Source organism: Artibeus jamaicensis, unplaced genomic scaffold (genome assembly GCF_021234435.1).
Source record: "Artibeus jamaicensis isolate MK-2021 breed Jamaican fruit bat unplaced genomic scaffold, CSHL_Jam_final scaffold_1964, whole genome shotgun sequence".
Lineage (NCBI taxonomy): Eukaryota > Metazoa > Chordata > Mammalia > Chiroptera > Phyllostomidae > Artibeus > Artibeus jamaicensis.
In genome coordinates this window covers 54,482,918-54,506,635 of record NW_026522030.1, presented here as the reverse complement: position 1 = coordinate 54,506,635, position 23,718 = coordinate 54,482,918, and the positions used below count along the sequence as shown (strand labels likewise).

Genomic DNA, 23,718 nt, shown 5'->3' with positions numbered 1-23,718 from the left:
GCCGACAGTGTCACCCAGAACAGAGAAGTGCAGCGCTGGCTGTGCGAGAAGCAGCCTACCTGAGCCAGGAGCAGAGGGCCAATGCCTGCCTGCCGGCCGGAACTATCCCCAGAGTGCTTAACTGGGGATGCGTGGGTGGAACGGAAGGCCGAATGTGGCAGCAGTTGTAAGTGTGGGAGGAATGTCCTATGACTCAGCATTCAACGTCTGGAGGACCCCAGCGTCACCGAAGCTCAGACAAAGTGATGGCCCACAGCAGATGAGGTGGAGCTGCTAGAGCTGCTGTTTGCACACGGTGCAGAAAGAGGTGCACGGAGTCATGGAAGCGAGCACGTCAGATGCAGTATTTTCCCAGATAGGTGGCCCGTGATGGTGGTACCCAATATGACTTAAACGGGCGATTTTCAAGCACTGTGCTGCGAGAGTTTTAAAACACGCACTACCTGAGTGACAACTATCGACACAGTGTGAATCGGCTATCCGGTGTGAATCACAATTATACCTATTTTTTGCCAGATTGGAAAAAACATATTTTTTTGGTGTGCTGCAGAATTTCAGTAATTAGTTTATGTGTGCCATGAGATAAACAAGGTTGAAAATCGATGACATTAACCACTGTCCTTTCCACTTCACTAAAATATCTCATTTCACTGAAATGTCTCACTTTAAACACTACTCACAGACAACAGAAAACTTAAGATCTGCTTCTACGGTCCAAAAATTATAAAACAGCCAGGAAAATGTATCAGATATTTAATTGTTACTGATTACAATTTTTTGTTTATTTTAGGGTTGTTTTTTTTTTACCAGCAGAGGGCAACCTAACTCTCATTAAACTACTTTGGGGTGGGGGGAAGGAACCCAAAGGAAAAAGAATCTAAAAGACAATATAGGGAAGGGCAAAAGTAGGTTTACAGTTGTGAGTTTGGAGAACATAGTTTATCCTTGTATTATTTATTATTGTATTATTTACTTATACATCCTAATAATACATTATTATATACCCATCATAATCAGACAGCACCATCATTTTGGTGACTGGGTGTGTGAAGTCGGTCAGAAACCATTTTCCTCCCTCCCATTTGCCACCACCCTCCTCCCACCCTCATTTCCTACATAACACATTCCAATCCTTCAATGTTTCTCAAATAAAAGTCATGGCAAGAGAAAGGCTGTGTTACTGCTAATGTCAGGGACTGACTCGTGTGTTGTGCAACACTGGAAACTCTCTTTTCATGAGAAGCACGGGCGTTACAAGAGGAGAGGAGGCTGGTCCTCCTTTCCCCTTCACAGTTGCCCCCCACCCCCCGTGTGTATTCACTAACCTGCTCCTGTGGACGCACAAATCAGAGCATTCCCTACTCTGAAGTAGGGTTTCTCAGAGTGTGTCCTGAAGACTGATGACCTAGAACTAGAAAGTGGGGGAGGACACCTGTTCACCCTGCGGATACTGGGCCCCACTCCAGACAACTGAATCAGGATTTCTGGAATCAGGACCCAGGAATCTGCATCTTAGCATGCATCCCCTGTGACTGACAGGAGCAGAAGTGTGTGATCTAGGGAAGAAAAGTGGCAGACCTGACTCTAGCCCCACCTGAATCTACTTTTAGATGTACAACGCTCTGACTCCCTCACAAAGTGGGAGTGGACAGCAAAGCACAAAGGAATGGCCAGAAAGGAGGGAATTCTCAGTCAGCGCATGCTCAGACCAGCATCATCAATATCAGATCTACATACCAGTATATATGAAGAAACACCTGGACGCTGTGGATTTGCAAGATCACTCTGAGGGTAGAAATGCATGCATCAAATGTTGCTCAATAAATGTAACTAAGGAACAAAGCAAAATGGAAAATCAGAACAGGTCAGCCAACAGCTGGCTGCTTATCTAAAATATTTTTATACAGACTAGAACTTTTCAAACTTACTTGAATGTGAGGATCCTCAGGCAGCTTGCTAAAAGACACTGACACAGACTCTACAGCATGTTTAATAAGCCTCCACTGCACGCTGAAGTGGGACTTCTCAGCTGGGCAAAACAAAACAAACAAACAAACCCACACAAAAGCTTGGATTCCTATTCAGTGTGTGAGCACAAAGAACAATTGGAAAAATAATAGACTAATGTATCCATGCGTTATGTTTATTCTCAACACCAAAAGCAGTGCCTAAGTATGGGGAAGCAGCTGGCTCTTCCCTAAGAAGTTTATCAAATGGAGTGACACTCCCCAACTGTGATCCAGGGACCGGCACATACATCGCTGTGGGACTGACCACAAATGCAGATCCTGGGGCCCCACCTCACACCTATTGAATCAGGATCTCCGGGAGTGGGGCTCTGAGCGACTTTGATGCGTCTTAGAATTTTAGAAGCATTCAATAAACTGTTTCCTAAACCTTTCTAATGGGAAATATACCTTCCTAGGCCCCTCAGTGGGTTACTCTGTTCTGAGAAGCTGAAATGGGAACCTGAAAATCCAACTTGTGCAAGTGCCCACTAGAGATTCTTAACATCAGGCAAGTTCAGGGGACGTTAGACACCTCCCAGGTTTCTCCATGTGCCTGACAGAGGGAGTGTTTTGATAAGAGATGCAAGTAAGCATCACTGGTGGGCCTTCTGAAAAATACCAATTCCGTGGCATTTTCCCACACTCAAATCAATCACTGTCCAGGATCAGCGGTAGAGCAGTGAATAACGCGTCTGGTTCCCCTGCAGTGAGTGACTTGCGTGTAGAAGGGGTAAGTTTTCAATGGGGATGGCTCTGTGCCTAGGGATGCTGGCCACTGCTGCTGAGAGCCAGGTCCCAGCAGGGAGCCAGCACCAGGCCGCGCAGAGGCTGGAGCAGAGCTTTCTGGAGCCCCAGCAGCAGCCTTGGGCGAGAACACCTGGCGGCAGAGGTGATCGGAACTAAGGGAGAACTGCCTGCCAACTCCGATGGGAGCGGGGCAGCGGCTGTACTTAGTTTGTTTAGAAAAATAAAGAAATGGGACATTTCTTTTACCAGTCACACACAGAAAAATTTTCAAGTAAACCAAAACACCAGGAGGGAAGTAAAGTGTGAAAAATGCTTTTAAAACTTCTACCTCATCACCTACATCTGATATTCCATAAAGTCAGCCTTGTATAAAACCTATAGTCTCTATTTCATCATCAAGAAGGTCACCATTTCCTCATCTTGCTACTAAAGTATTCCATGATGTTGGTAAATTCCCTCTAAATCAACATCAGACAACACTGAGTAATCAACCCTTTTATACAGACTTCTTTTCTTCCAGTAATATCAACCCCAAAGAGCTGAGTGTTTAAGATTTAACACTTTAGTCTTTAATCAACATCACATATGAGCTTATCAAAGTGCTTGATAAAGGCTGTGAAATAGTGTTGGTCCTCATTTTTTCTCCCTTCCATTACAAGTATCATCTTATAAAACTGCTGGTTGTGGCTGACTCCCAGGTGTGAAAAAACACAATACAGGAAATGCAAACACAGCAATAACACACATCTATTTCTATTGCCTCAAGGCCACTAAAAGCCTGTGATCGAGATAGACCCTGCCAGGTGGAGAAATCTACACTTTGCCTGCCTGGAATATAAAGAAAACTCTTGATTTAGGGAATGCTGGAAACATTTTTCAGATGACACAAACAAGTACATATGAATCTTTTGTTTCTGAGACCATATTTGCTGAGGGGGGGTGGATACAGAAACCAGGTTACTGAGAGGGATCCAAACGCCTGTGGGTTTTCCTGACGTTCATCCTTCTTCCTCCAACCCATTGTGCACAACTCCGTTATTTCTTGTCAAAAAGGACTTCACAAAATTTTAACCTTGGTACATGTGGGTGCACCTTATCATACAGAGTGGTTCTAAAAAGTCCAGGGTTCCTTTTTGAGAAAATGGTATTGAGATGCTGTTCTCCATTCTTCTGCCTTCAAAGTTGACAACCTGCTTCACTCCCATCGAGATCGCAGCCCTTCCTGTACCGAGTGGAAGGCCACCGTCACACACGTGTGATGGCTGGGTGACGTCCACTGGACTGGTTAGTGTTCACTGGACCCTTTAGAAAGTAGCTTTTAAAAAAAATCTTTGACAGCTCCTTTAAAATAGGGATGCATCATAGGTCCCCAATCAGTGGGCCTAGAAATTGCGGGTGTGGCTGCCCCACCATGCAGCCCATAAAGTCTTCTCTACCATCACCCAGAATTCCAAAGGGAGGCTTTGGGTTGCCTCGTTCCTCAGCATTAACTCCTTCCTATGCCGCCACCCCCAACCCTAAGGGAAGAAAGGCAGTTCTTAATCTGGAATGAGCCCTGTAAGTACCCACACGGCTCCATCCTGAACACCAGAGGCTGTCTTGAAAATACAGCCCTGGAGTAAATCTGATTTCCTAAGACACTGCTAAGGCTATGGAGAATAGGACTTGGCAGAGTCCAGGATATATGCTGAATACTATACAGCAGGGGTGTTAAACTCATTTTCACCGGGGGCCACGTCAGCCTTGAGGTTGCCTTCAAAGGGCCTAAGGCAATTTCAACTCCTTAACAGTTAAGGAGCAGCTACATTTATACAGTCCTAAAATTATTTCAGCCCTCTGAAGGCAAACACAAGGCTGATGTGGCCCCTGGTGAAAATGAGTTTGACATCCCTGCTATATAGTCTTAGAAAAGTTTCAATTCTTAGTCATGCCATTGTCTTACTCATTCACAGCAAAGAGAAAGGGAAACTAATTATTTTCCCAGAAAGTCTTCTCTTTAAAACCTGTCAGACCTATCAGAAAATTAAAATGAGACAACTGTTTCAATGAACTTGTTCTCCATTTTAGTTCAGTTTAGTTCTGTTTCTGCTTGCACTTCAGACAGGTCATTGTGTGGTCAGTCTTAGAAGAACAACTGTTTGGGGGTAGGTTCAATTTTCCCAGTGGTGGCCCACCATTCCCTGTTCTTCTCCATAAAGTTCTGTAAAAAGAAATTTATTATACTTCAATAAAAATAAGGAATTCAGACAGATATGAAAATGGTATTTGCATTATTAATTGTGCCCAACACTCCTTTAAATAAATACTAAGTTCTTTCTGGAAACTGTGGTTACGGCACTTTTATTTCATTTGATGTTGACTCATAATGAGATTCCTCTGTTTCCGGCAGGCTCTTGCTGGTCGTTTCCCTTGGGAGTTACACAGCTGCCATCGCACGGGTGCAGTCACATTCGAAGGTGCGACGTTAAAGGCAATGGGACGTTGTGTTAGTTCAAATGCCTCTTTCTGGGCTTGCACTTCTGTACAGATCTTTTCCCCACCGATGCAACACACTATCTTAATTACTGTGACTTTGTTTTACATCTAGAAACAGCGGGTCCTCCAACTTTGTTGTTCTTCAAGAAGAAATATCCCTTTGCATTTCGACATACATTTTTTAATTTTCATACACCAAAAAACTTTGAGATTTTGGTTGAAACTGCACTGGGTCTGTAAGTCAATTTGTGGAGAAACAGCATGTTTAAAATGACGAGTTTTCCAGTTCATAAACACAGAATATCTCTTCCCTTATTAAAGTCTTCATTTTTCTCAAACATACTTCATAATTTTCTATGAGAAATCATACATGAGGGAAGACGTCCCCTAAAAAAAACCCAGAATTATCTTCTAGAAGGCAGCCCTTTATAGTATAGGCTGCCCCGATTAGGAGAGTGTTCTAGGGACCCATCTGTATCAGTGGACTAGCTGGTGGTGTTGTGAGAGGCTGCATTCAGCTACAGTGGATTTTTTTTTTGAAGACTCTTTTCATGCATTCACCCGTTTCATGATGGGTGACTTGTGAGCACACCTGCCCACACCATGCTGTGAGCATTCAGCAGTTTTTGACCAAAAACAGCCGGACCCCCATGTCCCACCTTCCCTATTCACTCCATCTCATCCCAAGTGATTTTCTTTTTGTTCCCCTGGATGAAAAAAGTCCTCAAAATGAAAAATTTTCCCGATGTGGAAGAGGTGAAACAAAAACAGCAGAAGCACTATAGGCTTCAAAATTAACACGTTCAAAAACTATTTTGAGCAGTGGAAAAAAACATCTCAATAAGTGTATTGTATCAAATGAAGAGTACTTTGAAGGTGACTAAAATTTAAACATGTAAGAATAAATACACAATGTTTTATAAATAAACTCCTGTTTGGGGGGGATTCCCCTCATATAATTGTTAAATTTAGATCTATGAGTTTGATTTTTGATGCCTTTGTAAGTGATATATTTTTTACATTCCTTTTTTCTGATTGTTATTGGCATATAGAATATTTCTGGATATTGATCTTAAACCCAATAATACTACTAAACTCACTCATTCAAATAGTTCATCTGTGATCCTTCTGGATTTTCTCCATTCATACTAATGCCATTGATAATTTCTTTTTAAAATTGGTCTGTGATACTGTAACTGATGTAGCTAAAAAAACTAACATTTTCATGTTAGAGTGGCTCACATATAAAATTTAATAAATGAGATTAAAACAACACATCTGGACTACTGGCCTCAGCATGGAAGAACACAAGGGCACCCAGTGCATAAAGAACATCTCTATTTTTTCAGGAGCTTTGGAAATATATATTCTGTGTGTGTAGCTTTCTGTCCCCACCCACATCCACTACCACCCCCGGCCCCTCATATAAACCATGAGAACAAAAATGCCAATTTTCACTTCCATGTGTATTTCTCTTTAAGCATGACAAAAAAAAAAAAAAGACTGCTTGAAATGATGTATTTTGTTTGCCTCTCTGATCACTGTGCTTTTCTGTTATCACCACTGATGACAACTCTCTTAAGTGCTAAAAGACCTGTTCCCACTTTCAAACCCTTTCTGCAAAATCTCCTCCTTCCTGGGCTTACCAAGAAGGTACTGGTGTCCAGGCTGGCTCGCTTATTTATGACGGAACTTCCCTGCTTACAGAGGGGTAGATCTCAGGTTGGAACAGGTCTGGTTTGCTTGTATCCGAAAGCACTGCAGAGTGAAAGGAGCCTCAGTCCACCCACTGTCGGACACAAGAAACTGACACACAATAAGGGGCCGAGCCTTTGGGTTTGTCTTCAGCAATATTTATTGGAAACAGCGATGCTTCCCGTGGTAAGAGTTTATACATTAAGCGGTAAGATTTGCCTTTCACTCCACATGATCCACTACTGCAGGTGGCACATCCGAAGCAGCACATTACACTTCTGACAGAATCTGTACAGCTAGATAAATAGAACTCTGTGTAGAACTTAACAGGACTTTAACCAGTGATACAAAAAAAAAACAACACTCATAAACATACACACAGCACTGTACACACAAATGAAGATGAGATTACAAAAGACAGAAAAAGGTAATGAGTGAATCGGCAAAGAGTTTTGCATACGCAGCCACATACTCTCAAACTGCTGAGCACAAAAATCATCTTTATTTGGTCCTCACTGAGGGCAGAATATGCACAAATGATGTTCAAAGAACACACGGTGAAAGTGGAAAGGAAAGGTATGCACTGTTTCATGGTCTATGAACTAACAGAAAAATGGTTTCTAGTGTTTTTCTCCTTGTGTCTCTGTGCCAAATAGATTCATGAAACACATAATTCATAAATAAAACTGAAATAGAAGTATTTGTTCCCCCTTCCCTGTACCTTCAGAAATGCCCTAAATATACACATTGTTTTTTTGTGGTTGTTTTTTTTATAGCAGGAGATTTAAGCTTGGGAAGCATATCTCTTCCCAATCTCGAGTAGTGGAGAATCTCCGCATCGGCCCCTCCCACAACATGCTGGCTGCCCACTGTCTTACTCAGAAAGACCGCAGGAGTCCCCCTCCAGCTTTAATGGCAGGGAGGGAAGAAAGCTGTACCTCGGAAACAGGCATACGTCGGGGGAACAACGGTGAATGTTTTCAGAAAAGGCTTTGAATCCACACTCAACACTTTTCTACTGATAGCATCAAAGGACTCTTTCAGACCAGAAGACAATTTGCTGGTGAGGGAGGCTTTCTTCAACAATTTTGTGACTCACATATTTGGGAGGGGCAATGTGAAAGCAAAAACTTTCTCCTGCTTAAATGGAGAACCTGAGACCTGGAGGTGGCCCCCGGGTGACAGATAATGTCTTCAGTAGGATGGTTTTTCTGGTATGTGGCTCGTGGTCTTTGCTCTAAGAAGCCACCGCCTCCTGAGAACCGGATGAACACCAGTTCTCTGGCTGCTGGCTGGCCTTCGGTGGTATTTAAAAAGCACATGCCATGCCCACCAGGCTGAGAAGATACCATCCATCACCGTGACTCTCGAGGGATCACACAAGTCAACCAAAGTTACTCTGTGGGGCTTGATGACCTGGACCACTGCGGCCTGCATCTGGGATGTGTGGTAAGCAGCATTACCAAAGCAGTGGTTGAACGTAACTATCTGGGTCAGAGGAGGTGCGCCAGCCAGCATAACATACTAATGGGGCAGGGCAACCAGGATCTCCACATAGTTGATGGGGAAGAAGCCTGACTGACCGTGCAGCATCCCCTCGTACCAGTTCTCGTCAATCTGGTTAGTGAGTGTGATGATATCACCCTCTTTAAAACCCAACTCCCCTTCATTTTCAGGTTCAAAGTCATAGAGAGCTCGGCAGCAGGGCTGGTCCATTGGGGCACCTGGGAGTCAGGGCCGGAAAGAAGAACAGAGAAAGAAAGACAAGGGAAATTTAACTCACAATGCTACTGCCCACTGGGCCCACCTGCTGTCCCCTTGGCTCCTCCCTCCCTCCTTCCGCTGAGGCTTCTCCTGCTCCCAGTCCCCAGTGCCCACCGCACTGCCCGGCACCTCCCGCTACACGCTTCAGACGTTTTCCCAGATTTCTGGAGGTGGTGGCATTTCTGTTCCCAGGATGAAACTTGGCCACATCTCTCCTGGAGATCGTGCAACAGGATTTATCAAGGCTTTCCTTCCTGACAACGCCCAGGGGCGGGGGACCCAGTGAGTTAAGGAGTCTGGGTGGTATTTAGGTTCATAATACCGAGTGGCCAGAATGCTTTCCACATTAGCACTTTAAAACCTCTGCATGTGTGAAACAGTACAGTTAATGGCATGGATGATGTTTTGCCACCTCAGAATAACAGTGCAGTGCTCACTTTTTAAAAGTAAAGACTCCAACCTCTGGAAAACTACTGGAATGTCATGAAAATGCAACAATATAAAACACTGGGTTCAAGTTCTAAGTCTGTGTGACCTTGCACGAGGCACTTCGGTCTCAGCTTCTTGTCCTTTTTTTTTGGGGGGGGGGTATAAAAACTTACTTCACAGTACTAGTCCATCTATCCAATGAGATTATGTAAAATTATATTTACTCTTTGTAAACTACTGTATATATGAATGTGAGGAATGCATCAGAGCTATGGTGTGTAAAAATGTACTGTATCTTGAGTGAAATAATCAAAGATGGAGTCAGACCTTACAAAGGACCTAGGCTAAATGACCAAACATGATTTTTTTCACCTTAACCCACACACACTTCTGTAAGAGTGTGACTTGTAGTAAAGGGCTAATGATAAAGGGAGCCAGTGTGTTAATATGCACACATACACGTCTGCACATAAACTCAGACCAGTGCGTGCCGCTCCCACGCCACCTACACGGCTTTGAAGGTAAACAATGTAATATGTCTCCCTACTTAAAGAAAGCAGAAAACTAACAAGTCTCAGAAAGAAAAGTGAAATATGCGGTTGGTTTCTGAGCAGGAAGCAGCAAGTTACACATAACACAGAGGACCAGCCCTCGCGGCCAGCCACCTCCTAAGAGCCACCGCTGTTTGCTTCTGCCCCGCCCCAGGCTCTGCGCCACGCAGGGGATCGCGAAGGCACAGAGCTCCAGCTGTCGTCACAGACCCAGCTTTCCCCTGCAGAGTCTCCTGGACACGTCTCATAACAAGTGTCTTACTGCAACACAGCAAGCTCTGGAGAGCCAGGGAGAATAGGAGGAAGCTGCATAGCTTTCAAATCCACATCCAGTATAAGGTACTTTCCACTTGTTCAACCCAGCAAATGTTAAGGTTGAAAATATCTCAAGCACTATATTCTCCACATGCTCCTGTGATGCAAGGGATCCAACTCGGGGTGTCCCTGGAGCTGCTGCCTGTGGGCTATGCTCGAGTGGCTGGGGGCACACACCGCCAGGGCATTCATGCTCACACGCGCTGGACTACAGCAGGGGAAAAACAGAAAGATGCCACCCTAGCACCAAACTCACATGTTAAGACGATTTTACAACCACAAGGGAAAGTCAAAATCATGTGATGATCAGGTTAAGAACTAATGATGGAGAGAGAAAAAAAAAAAGGCATGAAAGTTTTATAAAGGAGAGAAGAGGGAAAAGAAAGAAATACCAATGAGAGAAGGAAGAGTCCTTTTAAAAGTTTCTACCTGACAAAGCCATCCTGTAAGAAATATATGACAGTATATTTCTTATGCAGCCAGGTTAGATTGCTCCTAGAATTTTTGGAAAAGTGCCAACAGGATGTGCCCGAGGCCCTGTAATGTGGTCTGCAGGGAGGGCTCGGTCCCTTACCTGTGGGTTTGGGAGTGCTCGTGTGCGAGAGGCCTCCATTGGGCTGAGTACTGTCTCCAGTTGCAAACTCCAGGCTCATCCGCGGTTTAGGCTGATATTCCCTTCTAGGCTGAGATGAAGCTTGTCTTATTCTGTGTTGAAAAAGAAAAGGGGGACAAGAGAAAGTATGTAGCCAATTTAGAAGCAAAAAGAAAAGCAACCAAATCTAGGAAATGCTCATCCACCAATCTGCACTGTGGAGCAGGGGAAATCGGAAAGGGGCCGTAGCTTTCTTACATGTGCTTGTTTCTGCTTTTGGTGACATCCCTCCATGCTCACGCCACCCTTGCTGTCATCCTCTCTCCCAGTCCCTCCCTGCCTCCTCACTTACTCAGAGCTCACTCTGCACTACTCGAGGTGCCAAAATCACAAAGACAAATAAGGCACAGTTTCTGCCCTCAAGTAATGTATGGTCTGTAGGGCAGACAGAATATAACCGATTACCACATGTGGCAACAAGTGCTGCTGCAGAGGCATGTGCAAAAGGCCACGGGAACACGAGGGTGGGGTGAGGGTCTACCTGTCCATGGGGAAGTTGGAGAAGGTTTAAGGGAGAAAGTAAAACATAAGCAGGAGTCATTTTTAGATGGACAGTTGTTTGCAGAAGAAAGTTATTCCATGCAGAGCCTGAGAAGATTAGAAGGGAGGGGAGGGAGGAACTGTGTGCTCCAAGAGCAGCACAGGAAGAGGGAAAGAAATGAGGGAAGACGGGAGGAAGGGGCAAAGGCAGAGCCGATAAATGCATCCTGCACACCCTAACATTTCCCCCAGTTTCAGTCATTCGCTAAGGAACGTGTAGAACAGCTTTGCAAAGGTGGAGAGAGTTTAAGGTGTGGCGAGAGGAGAAGGATAGTGACTTTGCACATATTTCAGAGGGAAAAAAGAAAGAACACCATTTCCAACAGATGTCTGAAAGACACGTATTTCTTTAGCGTGTGGATGTGCATGGTTTTAAACCTCTCTAGAGGCTTTAGACTGCTCCACACATTTCCACCACCAGGGTGCACTGCGGGAAGAGGCCCAAAGCCCTGGTTGGGGAAGACAGTGAGGACAGGGAGAGGCGCCGGATGGAAACCACGGGAACAGGTGGGGGGTTTCCCACAGCGCGGCACAATGGCTGGAGGCATCACTGTGCATTTAGCTGTCTCAGCAGCTCTGAGTGTCTAATCTGGCCACGAGCTGAGAATCAAGGATGCTGAGGTGACACTTTGATATACATACATTTAGCAAAATCCCTCTGCTTAATCTGGCTAAATAAAATCACACATATTCTAGTGCAGGGCCACTGCATAGAGGGGTGCAGGCTGCCCTCCAGTTCCAGGGAGCCCCATTCACAAAGGAAACCAGAGCCCTGCCGCGTGCGCATTGGAGGAGGTGGGCAGGCATGAGAAGCAGCCTTCTCTGATAGACTTTGTCATCATTCAGAGAAACACAAGGTATGAAAAGATACAAGCTCTTGAATAGGTTATGCTTGACCATGAACCCCATCTGGACCACTGTGTGACCCATGGCTAGTTACTTCAGCTCCCTGAGCCTCTGTTTGCTCATCTGTTAGATGAGGGTAACAATCCTTATCCTATGGGGCTGTGATGTGATTCATGACAATGTGCCTTCAGCCCCCAAACAGGAGAGCTGCTCAGTAAGCTGCATCTATTATCACTGGTGGATACTTGCGTCCCATTGGTAGCAGCCAAAATATAATTATATTTTAAACTACCTCATCTGTGATATTATACAGAGTTCAATATATAATATATTGACCTCCCATATGCATGAGATTGGATTCAATACAGCAAGGTAAAGCAAAGTATAAGATAAAATAAAATAAAAACAAAGGATCCACATGGCGCCTGTATAGGATCAGCAGGCATTTTGGCAGAAGTTTTTCTTTAAATGTATTCTTGCTATTACTTCCATTTCTTTACACATCGCTTTATAGCAAGACACTGGATGTATAAAATGCAGGGAACAGTAAATACCTTTCTTCCAGTCTGACAGTGACTTGCTGCAGAATCTGGACGGCCTGCTTATGGTACTCCAGCTGGGCCTGGACAAGCGCGGAGAGCTGGCTCACTTGTTCGATCTGCAGAGGGAGGGGGCGTCACGCCTTAGTTACCGTCTGGAAGCAGCTGCTACTGCACTGCATGTACGACAGAGCTGCCCCTGACACGCAGCCCCATGCTTGGTGATGCCCATGACCATGTGGTGAGCCAGGCTACGACAGATAGTGTTACAGGTTCCGAAATTATTAAGGATAAGAAAGCCTCCTTACGCTTGGGAACTCTAGTAAAGAGAAGCAACATTATGCACAATCTTCCTGAAGATCATATAACTCTCATCAAACAGTCTCATGCTTGGCTACAACCTTATGAGGAGGGTTTGGCTTATTTTATTGATATCCTATAAGAAAAAAAAACATGTACTGACCAAAGGATTCATTGCTCTTTATACTTTTCATGTTAAGTCAGTATTAGTGCTGCTAATAAAAATTTGATTATTAACATCTCACATGGGGTCCCACGGGAGGCAGGATGGTATGATGGAAAATCTTTTGTCTTCTCTGAGCCTCATTGGTAATGTAAGGGGGTTGGGTCAAGTGACATGTGGTTTCACTCCAGCTCTAATATTCTAAGCATACTTGGTAACTCTTCATTTTGCACCTCGAGTTGGGATCCAGCTGAACAGTGGCAGTGCTGCCCCATGAGTTTGGGAGTAGGGTACAGCCCTGGGTTCAGGGGAGGAGCACCATGACTCAGGTCACCCCCTTCCCCACGCTTACGACACTCCCCTTCAGCAGGCAGGTGGACACAAGTTGTTTTACATGAACACACACCTAGGCTGTCTCTGGGTGATGGGGAAGCCTGGGCGTGATCAACACATCTCCCGCGCCACCAGTCAGGGCAAAGCAGGTAAGTGGTAAGTACATAAAGGCCATGTAAACATCTTGGAAAAAGTCAGCAAGTGATTGGGCCAAAGGCAGGGGTGAGCAAGGACAGGAAAGCTGGTTAACAAGTTTAATGAGTGGTTGGAATGTAACTCCTAAAGCCATGAATAATAATGTAGTGCTCTGGGAATGTGAAAGCAGCGTTTAAACGATCTCATCTATGCCCCAGATGTGGTATCTATGCTCCAATCATCAATCCCAGTTGAAATAACCTTTTGAAAGAAAATGTCAGCTTTACTTCAAAATACAGAACATCTTAACCTATGTTCAACACTCTCTTCTGAATGTATTTTAGCTGATATTCTTATACAATCTGAGAGCAATTGCTCTGTATTTCACGAATATTTTTTGAGTCATTGAACTGACACAAGGGTCATCAGAAACAGTCTTTATCTCCTCGCTATTGGTAAGACCTTTAGCAGACAAAAATGTAGTTAAATCCAACTATAGGAATACAACAAAAAAACTCTACCACTTGTAATCTACTTTATAATTTCAAGTAATTTAAAGAAATAACCATCTACTGAAGTTCTCCCCTCAAGGTGTGATCAGATATTAATGTTTTTAAGGACGCAACCCTTTAGCACACTCCTTTTGCACCTCGAAGGCAAGATCACACTGGAAACCACAGCAGAGCCACTCACATCCATCTCCAGCAGGTTGAACATGCTCGACTCCGCAATTTCTTTAGACTCGTCAAATTTCTCCAGAGCCTGACGGAGTTCTTCGTCAGGAATCTTGCCTTGTCGTTTCTTCTTATAATCAAAGTCCAGGCGTCGGCCCTCTAACTTCTTTAGATGATGCTAAAAAGAAAGGCAGGGATGTGCTGTGACAGGACTTGTGGGAAAGGCCAGTTTGGAGCTCCTTTCCCCACCATGGCCGTTGGCTTCCAAAGGGAGGCAGGCTAATTTCTAAAATACCACATCACCAGTTCTAAAATAGCTCACATCAGTGGGACAAACACTTCCAAAGGCTAAAAATGTGGGGAAACACCTTTAAAAATAATTAAGAGCAGGAAAGAAATTGTGAGAAATACCAGTGCTTGCTTGCTATCTATCAATTGACTTATTCTGCCCTTGCTGGGACAAAGCCAAGCTGGACCATGCCTTTTCCTTCCATGAGAGAAGGTGGAAGGTAAGTACCGGCTCTACATGTGGAAAGCACAGGGGCCACAAATCCCCAGGATCTTCAGAAGAAATGGTATCTCATTGAGAAGGCAGAAAAAAAATCCACTTGCCTTGAAATGAAGTAAGAAAGAACAGAATTCCTGATTTTCGAATCATAGAGCATTAGCAGTAGAAAGGACTTCTCCATGAGGTAATCTAATCTGTTAGAATTGCTTTACTGATTATTGATTGCTTATTTAAAATTTGGATTCTTGATCATCTGAATTAGAATATCCAGGGCTGGACCTAGGAATCTAAATCTTAATGTTTACCCTAGTTGACTGAAGCAGCCTTCAGGGGACCGATTTGTCTCCCATGTCACACTCCGTCACAAAACCTGACTCGGAAGGGCCCTTAGATGAGACCTAACGCCCCACAGTGCACTTCAGCCCCTCCTTGCACAGCCCCTACCACATGTCTGTCCAGCCTCTCTGCCCAGCACCTTTAGTGACCAAGTGAAAAAGTAGTTTCCCAGAGCTACAAAGCACGTTTTTCCTAAAAGCTGCGTTGTCCCATTACTAATAAGTAGAAAAACGTGCTGGAATTCCCTTGATCTTGGGTGTGTCTAGAAAGACAGAGAAGCAGATTAAAACAGAGTTGGGAATGGTGAAGAAAGGAGAAGAAAAGAGACCAACCGCCTAGATCTCCCCTCCCACTGCACACCCCGCCTCCAGTCCTCGCTCCGATCTTTGGGTCCTCACACTCTGACACATGCTAAATGTTTGTTCCTTTGTAGGAAAATTATTTTAACACATTGGAACTTGCAGTCAGCCACAGGACAGTGCACTGGAGTCACAATTAACATTTTAGATTTAGAGTGAATCTGCCCCTTACTAAATGTGCAACCTTGAACAAGTGGTAGGGCTGAAGGAGATTTAAGCCAGAAGAAAAAAATCTCAGAGACTTCAAGTAATGGCAGTCCACTTCACAATAAAGAAAATTAAATCTCAGACAGCCTCAACAAATATTTGTTGAGGGAATGAATGAACACACATCACACACTGAGTCAGAGTGCACGCTAGCTGAACTCTGTCTGGAATAGTTCAACTGTTCTACATGTTTTAGGAAGAGAAGAGTTGCATAATCTTTCTCAATCCTAACAACTGTTAGGAAAATATAAAAACATATCTTTATAGAGTGATAGAATAACTATGTATTTAAGCTAACAACTAGTGTAAGTAGCAATTTAGAGGGTGAATTCAGCCCAGAAAAACACAGAATAAATAACAAAATTGTGTATTTTCATGGAAAAAATATCCTTTTGAAAATAGAAACCTTAAGAAATCTTGAAAACTGGATGTGGAGAAGTCAAATGTAATATTCATGGGTGATACTATCGTAATAGCAGAGCAAAAGTGTGCATTTCTGGCTTCTTTCCATGTATTTGCTGGATGGTTTTGCAGCTCATGTGGCCAATGATGACACCATGCACAGTAAGCTTAAAAAATATTTTCTAAAGGAAAAGGGTGCCTGCGCCTGCACAATTAGAACTGCCCACTTCCCCGAGGACTAGCTGCAGATACCTGAATTTCCCGCAGGTCTTTGTCGTGAAGGTTCTGAAGGGGGTCAATGAAGTTCTGCTTCACTTCCATGTCCAAAGAGTCTTTCACCTCTGAGAGCTCCCGCATGGCCTCGCCCACCTCGCCAAGTGCTGGGCCTGCAAGGGGAGAGGGGAGCCCTTGGGTGGTTAAGAACAGAGGTAAAATGCATTTGCATTGATAGGGCCCATCACAGAAGAAAACCCGTGGATTACCACTGTCTCTTGAAGACAACCGAGATGGCGGTATGTTAACGGCTTCCAGAGACCAGCATGCTTTCTGCCTAAAGCAGTCCATACCGGCAACAGACTCAATGCCCCCAAGGGGTTGGTATCGCTCATAATATTCTCCTGGTCCTTTAATAAGCGATTTGGAGAGCTCTCTGCCCTCTCTTATAGTTACTGGCTTTCCTACTCAAGGCCAATACATTTATCAGGAGCAACTATCAGGAACAAGAGAGCAGGGTACATCCAAAAGGGCCTTCATTTGCTAAGACCTCACATCACAAGGGAAGGAAAATGGAAGGTGTTTAGCTGAGGGTCAGAGGATAAAGGGGTGAAGGAATAAACCATGTCTCACCAGAGCTGGCAAAATCTGGTACCACAAACAAAAGGGCAGAGATCTAAGGGAAAGCTCATTGGGCGCTGTGTTAACTCATACTCACTGTGGCTATTTGCTCCGCCTCCATATCCAGTGCCAGACACACGTAATAGCAAGTGTCTAGGTACCTGGATATGTCAAACGGCCTCTGTACATACTGGGATCTCTTCAGGGAAACATAAAACAAGTAAAACTCATATAACAAATCACACTAATACTGGTGAAACAACTATAAAACAAATTTGTGCCCCATATGTACAGACCTGAAACTGAGAATCAAACTATAAAATGGTTTGAGTGATTTCCTAGAGTTTTTTACCCTAAATTCCCCATGGTCAAAGGAGAGAATTAGCACATGAGAAAGCACTCATTACCAAAGTTGCAATCATCCCCGAGCTCCCTTCCAAACTTGAGCATGGCCTCCGCGAGCAGCGCTTCCGCCTGAGGGTAGCCGGGCCCTTTCTCCTGGCCTCGGATTTTTGACATGGTGTTGATCATGCTGAGTTTAGCTCTGGAAGCTGAAGGCAAAAAAATTATAGGTTTTCAAGGTAGGCAATGTAATAAAGCAGAAACAGGGCTTGATGAAGAATCAGGCTTTAACCGGTGTATAAATCAGCTCAGCTACAGAAAACCACATGTTCACCTTCCTGGCTTCAGTGTCTTCATTCATAACATGAAGAGATTGGTCCACAGGCAGATACAGACATGGATAGACACAGACACACAGACAGACACATAGACAGAGGCATAGACAGACATGCACACAGACACAGACAGACATAGACACAGACACACAGACACAGACATAGACACAGACATACAAACACAGACACAGGCACAGACAGACACAGACATTGACATAGACACAGACACACAGACAGATACACGGACACAGACATAGAGAGACACAGGCATAGACATACATTTTTTAATCACTAAACTCTCCCTTCTCTCAAAATCTTAAGAGGAACTAAGAAAAGGTGAAGCTCTTCTGGGTAAGCACCCCCCCCCCCCCCCGCACTGCTCTTCCCACCCCCCGGGTCCGGGCCCTGCCTTTCTGCACTGTGGTGGTCCTGGAAGTGCCTCTGTAGAGCTGGGGGGCCCATGGAAAGTGTTCTGAAAACTACTGGATTGTGTGATTTTTAAGTATTAGAGTTCTAATTTCGTATGTGAAGTTTAGGAGTCCATGAACTAAAGCAGAAAATTAATTAATTCTCACAGTGTGGGCCTTATGCCATGTTTTGCTTACACCATGTATAAAACAGAAGTATTTTCTTAACTAAAACTCTGACAGTAAACAGACTCACAAAGAACAGAAATACTGTATTCATTTAAAATAATCACTTCTCTAGCACATAACTGCATTGGAAAATTAGTTCTGTGCCACAAAAAACAGCATTTCAACTTCATTTCTGCTTTTATTTTTATAAAAAGAAGATGCCTAGACAGCAATTACAGTTTTAGTGGAAGAAACTGGTTTACTAATATACTGGTAAAGCCAAGGACTTGATGTGACATTCCTAGGTTCCTCAAGTTAATTATTAGCGATGGTACATGAACCTAGGAATGTGCCCAGGATCCTATCAGCATAGAAACTCCTGAGTCAAATCACAGCTACAAGCAATTCCAGCATTCAGTGGCTGACAATGAATCTTGAATGTTTGTTTCAAATAGGATTTCATTTCAACTTCAGGCTTCAAATGTTGAGACTTGGTGATAAGGAGAGTTGTTACGAGAAGACCCTCTCCGAACCTTGCACCAGGCCTATGACAATGAACAAAACAGCTATTGCCCCAGCCTTTGCAAAGCTTATAGTAAACTGAGGGTAGTGTCTATTTCCGAAGCAATCAGAGTGAACTGTGTGTGCTGAGTGCCATTCAGGGGGATCACAGTGAGTCACAGAAGCAGAGCATCACCCTCGTCCATTGAGGTGTGCACTGCGAAGAAAAATTCTGGAGGGAAGTAACTTTAAGCTTAGAATCACATAGTGGCCAGCAGTTAGTCAGGTTAAAAGCATTAGGCAAAGCCTGGTGTTAACTGGAAAACATGTAAAATTCACATTGTCTTTACTGTTTCTCATAGAAAATGCATCATACATGTTAAACTTCAAACACTGAAAATGTCACATGAAATTGAAAATGATCACACATTTTTTAAGAGAATGATATCATCAGAGTGTATTTTCAAAGCTTTTTCTACAATAAGCCACAGCTGAGATCCAGGTGCTCACAGGGGAGTGAACAGTGGTCACAACCATGTGGACGCAGTGATAGTGACTGTGGACAAGGTCCCGGGGATGCAGAGAGGGAGTAACAGCAGCACAAATAAAAGTGAAACAAACAGCAGACAATAAGAAGAGCCAAATAAATAGAAGGAAAAAGGATAAGCGGAGATGAAAGAAAGAGTAATGACCCACACATGACGGTTAATCCCCTCAAATCTTGTGTTGACCATTTCACACTCTGCGCTACAGACTGACTCCTTTGACGAAAGCTGGATGATGGTCTGTGCTTTTATCTTGGTTCTGTTCAGAGCTGTTTTCTAGTAAGTAATTATCAGAAGTAATTATACTAGTTTTAACATACTTAGGCTGATTTTCAAATTCATCATTTTTAATGTTGATCAATCATGGAGAGCCTTATTCTTCTACTAATTACTTAAGAACACCTTGAATACACTCTACAGTTTGATAAGAAAGGGGAGGAAACCATATTCTATTAGTTTATTTCTGCAAATCATCTAAAATACCTAATACACACACTTAAAGAGACTGCTTTTAAATTCATTCACAAAGTCATTAATATCTATTAAGAATCCTGGATTAGTAAAACTTCTATGTTGCTGAAACAAAAAAAAATCATCAGACCTCAGTATTAACAATTTTAAAGGCGTGGCCCCTGTGCCGCTGCCATAGCAACGGGACTGGACACCGGGGAGTCAGGTACTGCAGCCAGGACACTCAAGGCCGCTGTGCCGCTGCCACAGTGATGGGACTGGGTGCCAGGGAGTCAGCTGCGGGTGCCAGGGAGTCAGCTAGGGGAGCCGGGACACTCAGCAGTGGTAGCAACCAGTGTGGGGACCAGAGAGAGGACCAGCATGAGAGTAGGTGGAGACAGGGAACATCAAGATACCTGAAGGAGTCTGCACCACTGAACTTCACAGGTATCATACCACAGAAGTTCACACCATAAGCCCAGGGGGTCAGAACAGACCAATTTTAGAAGCTGAGACTAACAAGAAGAGTCTCAAACAATGGGAAAACAAAGAAACAATCCCCAAATGAAAGAAAAAGCAGAAACTTCAGAAAGAATATTTGATGAAATAGAGGCCAATCAACTATCAGATAGTGAATTCAAAGCACTGGTTATTACGAAGTTCAAAGAGCTCACAATGAGCTATCAGAAACTACAGGGGAACTACAATGATCTCTCTGCAAACTACATCAACATGAAAAAAAATAGAAAATATCAGCAAGGGACAAGAGGAAATGAAGAATACAATTTCCGAGTTGAAGAACACAGTAGATAGTTTCAAAAGTAGGATAGATGCGGAGGATCAGATTAGCAAGTTGGAGGACAAGGTAGAAAGCATCTCACAGAAAGAGCAAGAAAATGAAAAGAGGCTCAGAAAGAATGAAGAGGGATTAAGAGAAATGCAAGACAATATGAAATGCAATAACATCCAAATAATAGGAATACCAGAAGGAGAACAAGGGATAGAAAATGTATTTGAATGAGTAATGAGAGAAAATTTCCCTAATTTGATGAGAGAAAAAGTCACACAAATCCAGGAATCACAGAGAGTCCCAATCAAGAGGAACCCAAGAAGTCCCACTTCAAGACATCATCATCAAAATGGCAAAATTATTCCAAGAGAAAGAGAGAATCTTAAAGGCAGCAAGGGAGAAAAAAGAAATAACATACAAGGGAGCCCCAATAAGGTTAGCTACTGACTTCTCAATGGAAACACTCCAAGCAAGAAGAGAATTGCAAGAAATATTCCAAGTAATGAGAACCAGAGGCCTACAACCAAGGCTACTTTACCCAGCAAGGCTCTCAATCAAGATAGAAGGCCAAATAAAGAGCTTCAAGACAAAAGAAGTCTAAAAGAATACGCCTCCACCAAACCAGCTCTACAGGAAGTACTAAAAGGACTGCTTTAAGGAAGGGAAGGAAAAGAGAGAGACACAGAGGAACACAGGTACAAAAATGGCAATGAATAAGTACCTATCAATAATAACCTTAAACATAAATGGATTAAATGCTCCAATCAAAAGACACAGAATAGCTCAATGGATAAGAAAGCATGACCCACACATATGCTGCCTACAAGAGACCCACCTCAGGGCAAAAGACCATCACAGACTAAAATTGAAAGGCTGGAAACAAGTTTTCCAAGCAAACGGACAAGAAAAAAAAGCTGGGGTAGCAATTCTCATATCAGACAAAATAGACTTCAAAAAAAGGGCCATAAAGAGAGACCCAGAAGGTCACTTCATTATACTCAAGGGAAGAATCCACCAAGAAGACATTAACATCGTAAACATATATGCACCAAACATAAGGACACCCATAAATATATCAAGAAAATCTTAGAGAACTTCAAGAAAGATATTGACAGCAACACAATTATAGTGGGGGGTTTTAACACCCCACTATCAAAAATGGACAGATCTTCCAAACAAATTATCAACAAAGATATTGTGGCATTAAAGAACACCCTAGATGAAATGGACTTAACTGATATATATAGAGCCCTTCATCCCAAAGAAGCTAAATACACATTCTTTTCAAATGCACATGGAACATTTTCAAAGATAGACCACATGATAGGACACAAAACGAGCCTCAAAAAATTCAAGAAAAATTGAAATCATACCAAGCATCTTCTCTGACCACAAGGGACTGCAACTGGAAACCAACCCCAAAGGAAAAAATCCAAAGCACCCAAAATCATGGAGACTGAATGATATGCTATTAAACAACGAATGGGTCAAGAATGAAATTAGGGAAGAAATCAAAACGTTTCTGGAAACAAATGAAAATGAACTCACAACAACCCAAAACTTATGGGACACAGCCAAGGCAGTCCTGAGAGGGAAGTTTATAGCAATACAGGCCTACCTAAAGAAGATAGATACATTTCAAACAAACAACCTAACCCTACACCTGCAAGAACTCGAGGAACAACAACAAAGACAGCCCAGAGTAAGCAGAAGGAAGGAAATATTGTGCAAAAGCACAATTCTAAGGATCAAAGAATCCAGGAGTTGGTTCTTTAAGAAGATAAACAAAATAGACAAGCCTTTAAGTAGGCTCATCAAGAAAAGAAGAGAGAGGACACAAATAAGCACAGTCAGAAATTAAAGAGGACAGATTACAACTGATACCACAGAAATAGAAGGGATTGTAAGAAATTACTATGAAGAACTGTATGCCAAGAAATTTGAAAACCTAGGGGAAATGAACACATTTCTAGAAATATACAATCTTCCAAAACTCAATGAAAAAGAAGCAGAAAATCTAAACATACCAATAACAGCAAAAGAAATTGAAGCAGTAATCAAAAAACTCCCATCATACAAAAGCCCCGGACCAGATGGGTTCACAGGAGAATTCTACAAAGCATTTAAGGAAGAGCTAACCCCTATTCTTCACAGACTATTCCAAAAAATCCAGAAGGATGGAAAACTCCCAAATTCTTTTCATGAAGCCAGCATCATCCTAATTCCAAAACCAGATAGAGACACAACAAAGAAAGAGAACTTCAGGCCAATATCGCTGATGAACATAGACGCTAAAATCCTCAACAAAATATTGGCAAATTGCATCCAACAATATATCAAAAAGATCATACACCATGACCAAGTGGGATTTATCCCAGGGATGCAAGGATGGTTCAATATTCGCAAATCAGTAAATGTAATACATCACATAAACAAAAGCAAAGACAAAAACCACATGATCATATCAATAGATGCGGAAAAAGCTTTTGATAAGGTACAACACCCATTTATGATAAAAACACTCAGCAAAGTAGGAATACAGGGAGCATTCCTCAATATAATAAAGGCCATATATGAGAGAACTACAGCCAACACCATACTCAATGGGCAAAAACTAAAAGCTTTTCCGCTAAGATCAGGAACAAGACAAGGATGTCCACTTTCACCACTTCCATTCAATATAGTACTGGAAGTTTTAGCCACAGCGATCAGGCAAGAAAAGGAAATAAAAGGCATCCGAATTGGAAAGGAGGAAGCAAAACTGTCACTGTTTGCAGATGACATGATAGTGTACATGGAAAATCCTATAGACTCTACCCAAAAACTGCTTGAACTAATTAATGAATTTGGCAAAACAGCCGGTTACAAAGTCAATATCCAGAAATCAAAGGCATTTTTGTGTACCAACAATGAAACAGCAGAAGCAAAAATCAGGAAAAAAAATCTCACTCAATATAGCAAAAAGAAAAATAAAATACCTAGGAATAATCCTAACCAAGGAAACCTGTATGCAGAAAACTATGCAATGCTGAAGAAAGAAATCAAGGAAGACACAAACAAATGGAAACATATACCTTGTTCATGGATTGGAAGAATTAACATCATCAGAATGTCCATACTACCTAAAGCAATATACACATTCAGTGCAATACCTATTAAAGTACCAATAGCATATTTCACAGACATAGAACAAACACTTCAAAAATTTATATGGAACCATAAACAACCCTGAATAGCAGCTACTATTTTGAGAAAGAAGAACAAAGTAGGAGGGATCACAATATCTGATATCAAACTGTATTACAAGGCCACTGTAATCAAAACAGCCTGGTACTGGCATAAAAACAGGCACATAGACCAATGGAAC

At 42.8% G+C, this 23,718-nt stretch overlaps 1 protein-coding gene across 1 annotated transcript in view; it reads right to left on the bottom strand.

Annotated features, from left to right (window-relative positions):
• Positions 1-7,077: 7,077 nt before the first annotated feature.
• SH3GL2 (SH3 domain containing GRB2 like 2, endophilin A1) overlaps positions 7,078-23,718 on the bottom strand; it is a 203,260-nt gene continuing 186,619 nt past the window's right edge. The window contains exons 4-9 of the mRNA XM_053656124.1: positions 17,221-17,364; positions 16,232-16,365; positions 14,187-14,345; positions 12,578-12,681; positions 10,560-10,690; positions 7,078-8,650 (exon numbers count right to left, since the gene is read on the bottom strand). Coding sequence (XP_053512099.1) covers positions 8,451-8,650; positions 10,560-10,690; positions 12,578-12,681; positions 14,187-14,345; positions 16,232-16,365; positions 17,221-17,364 — 872 coding nt within the window. The 3' untranslated portion in view covers positions 7,078-8,450. The remainder of the gene's footprint in view (positions 8,651-10,559; positions 10,691-12,577; positions 12,682-14,186; positions 14,346-16,231; positions 16,366-17,220; positions 17,365-23,718) is intronic.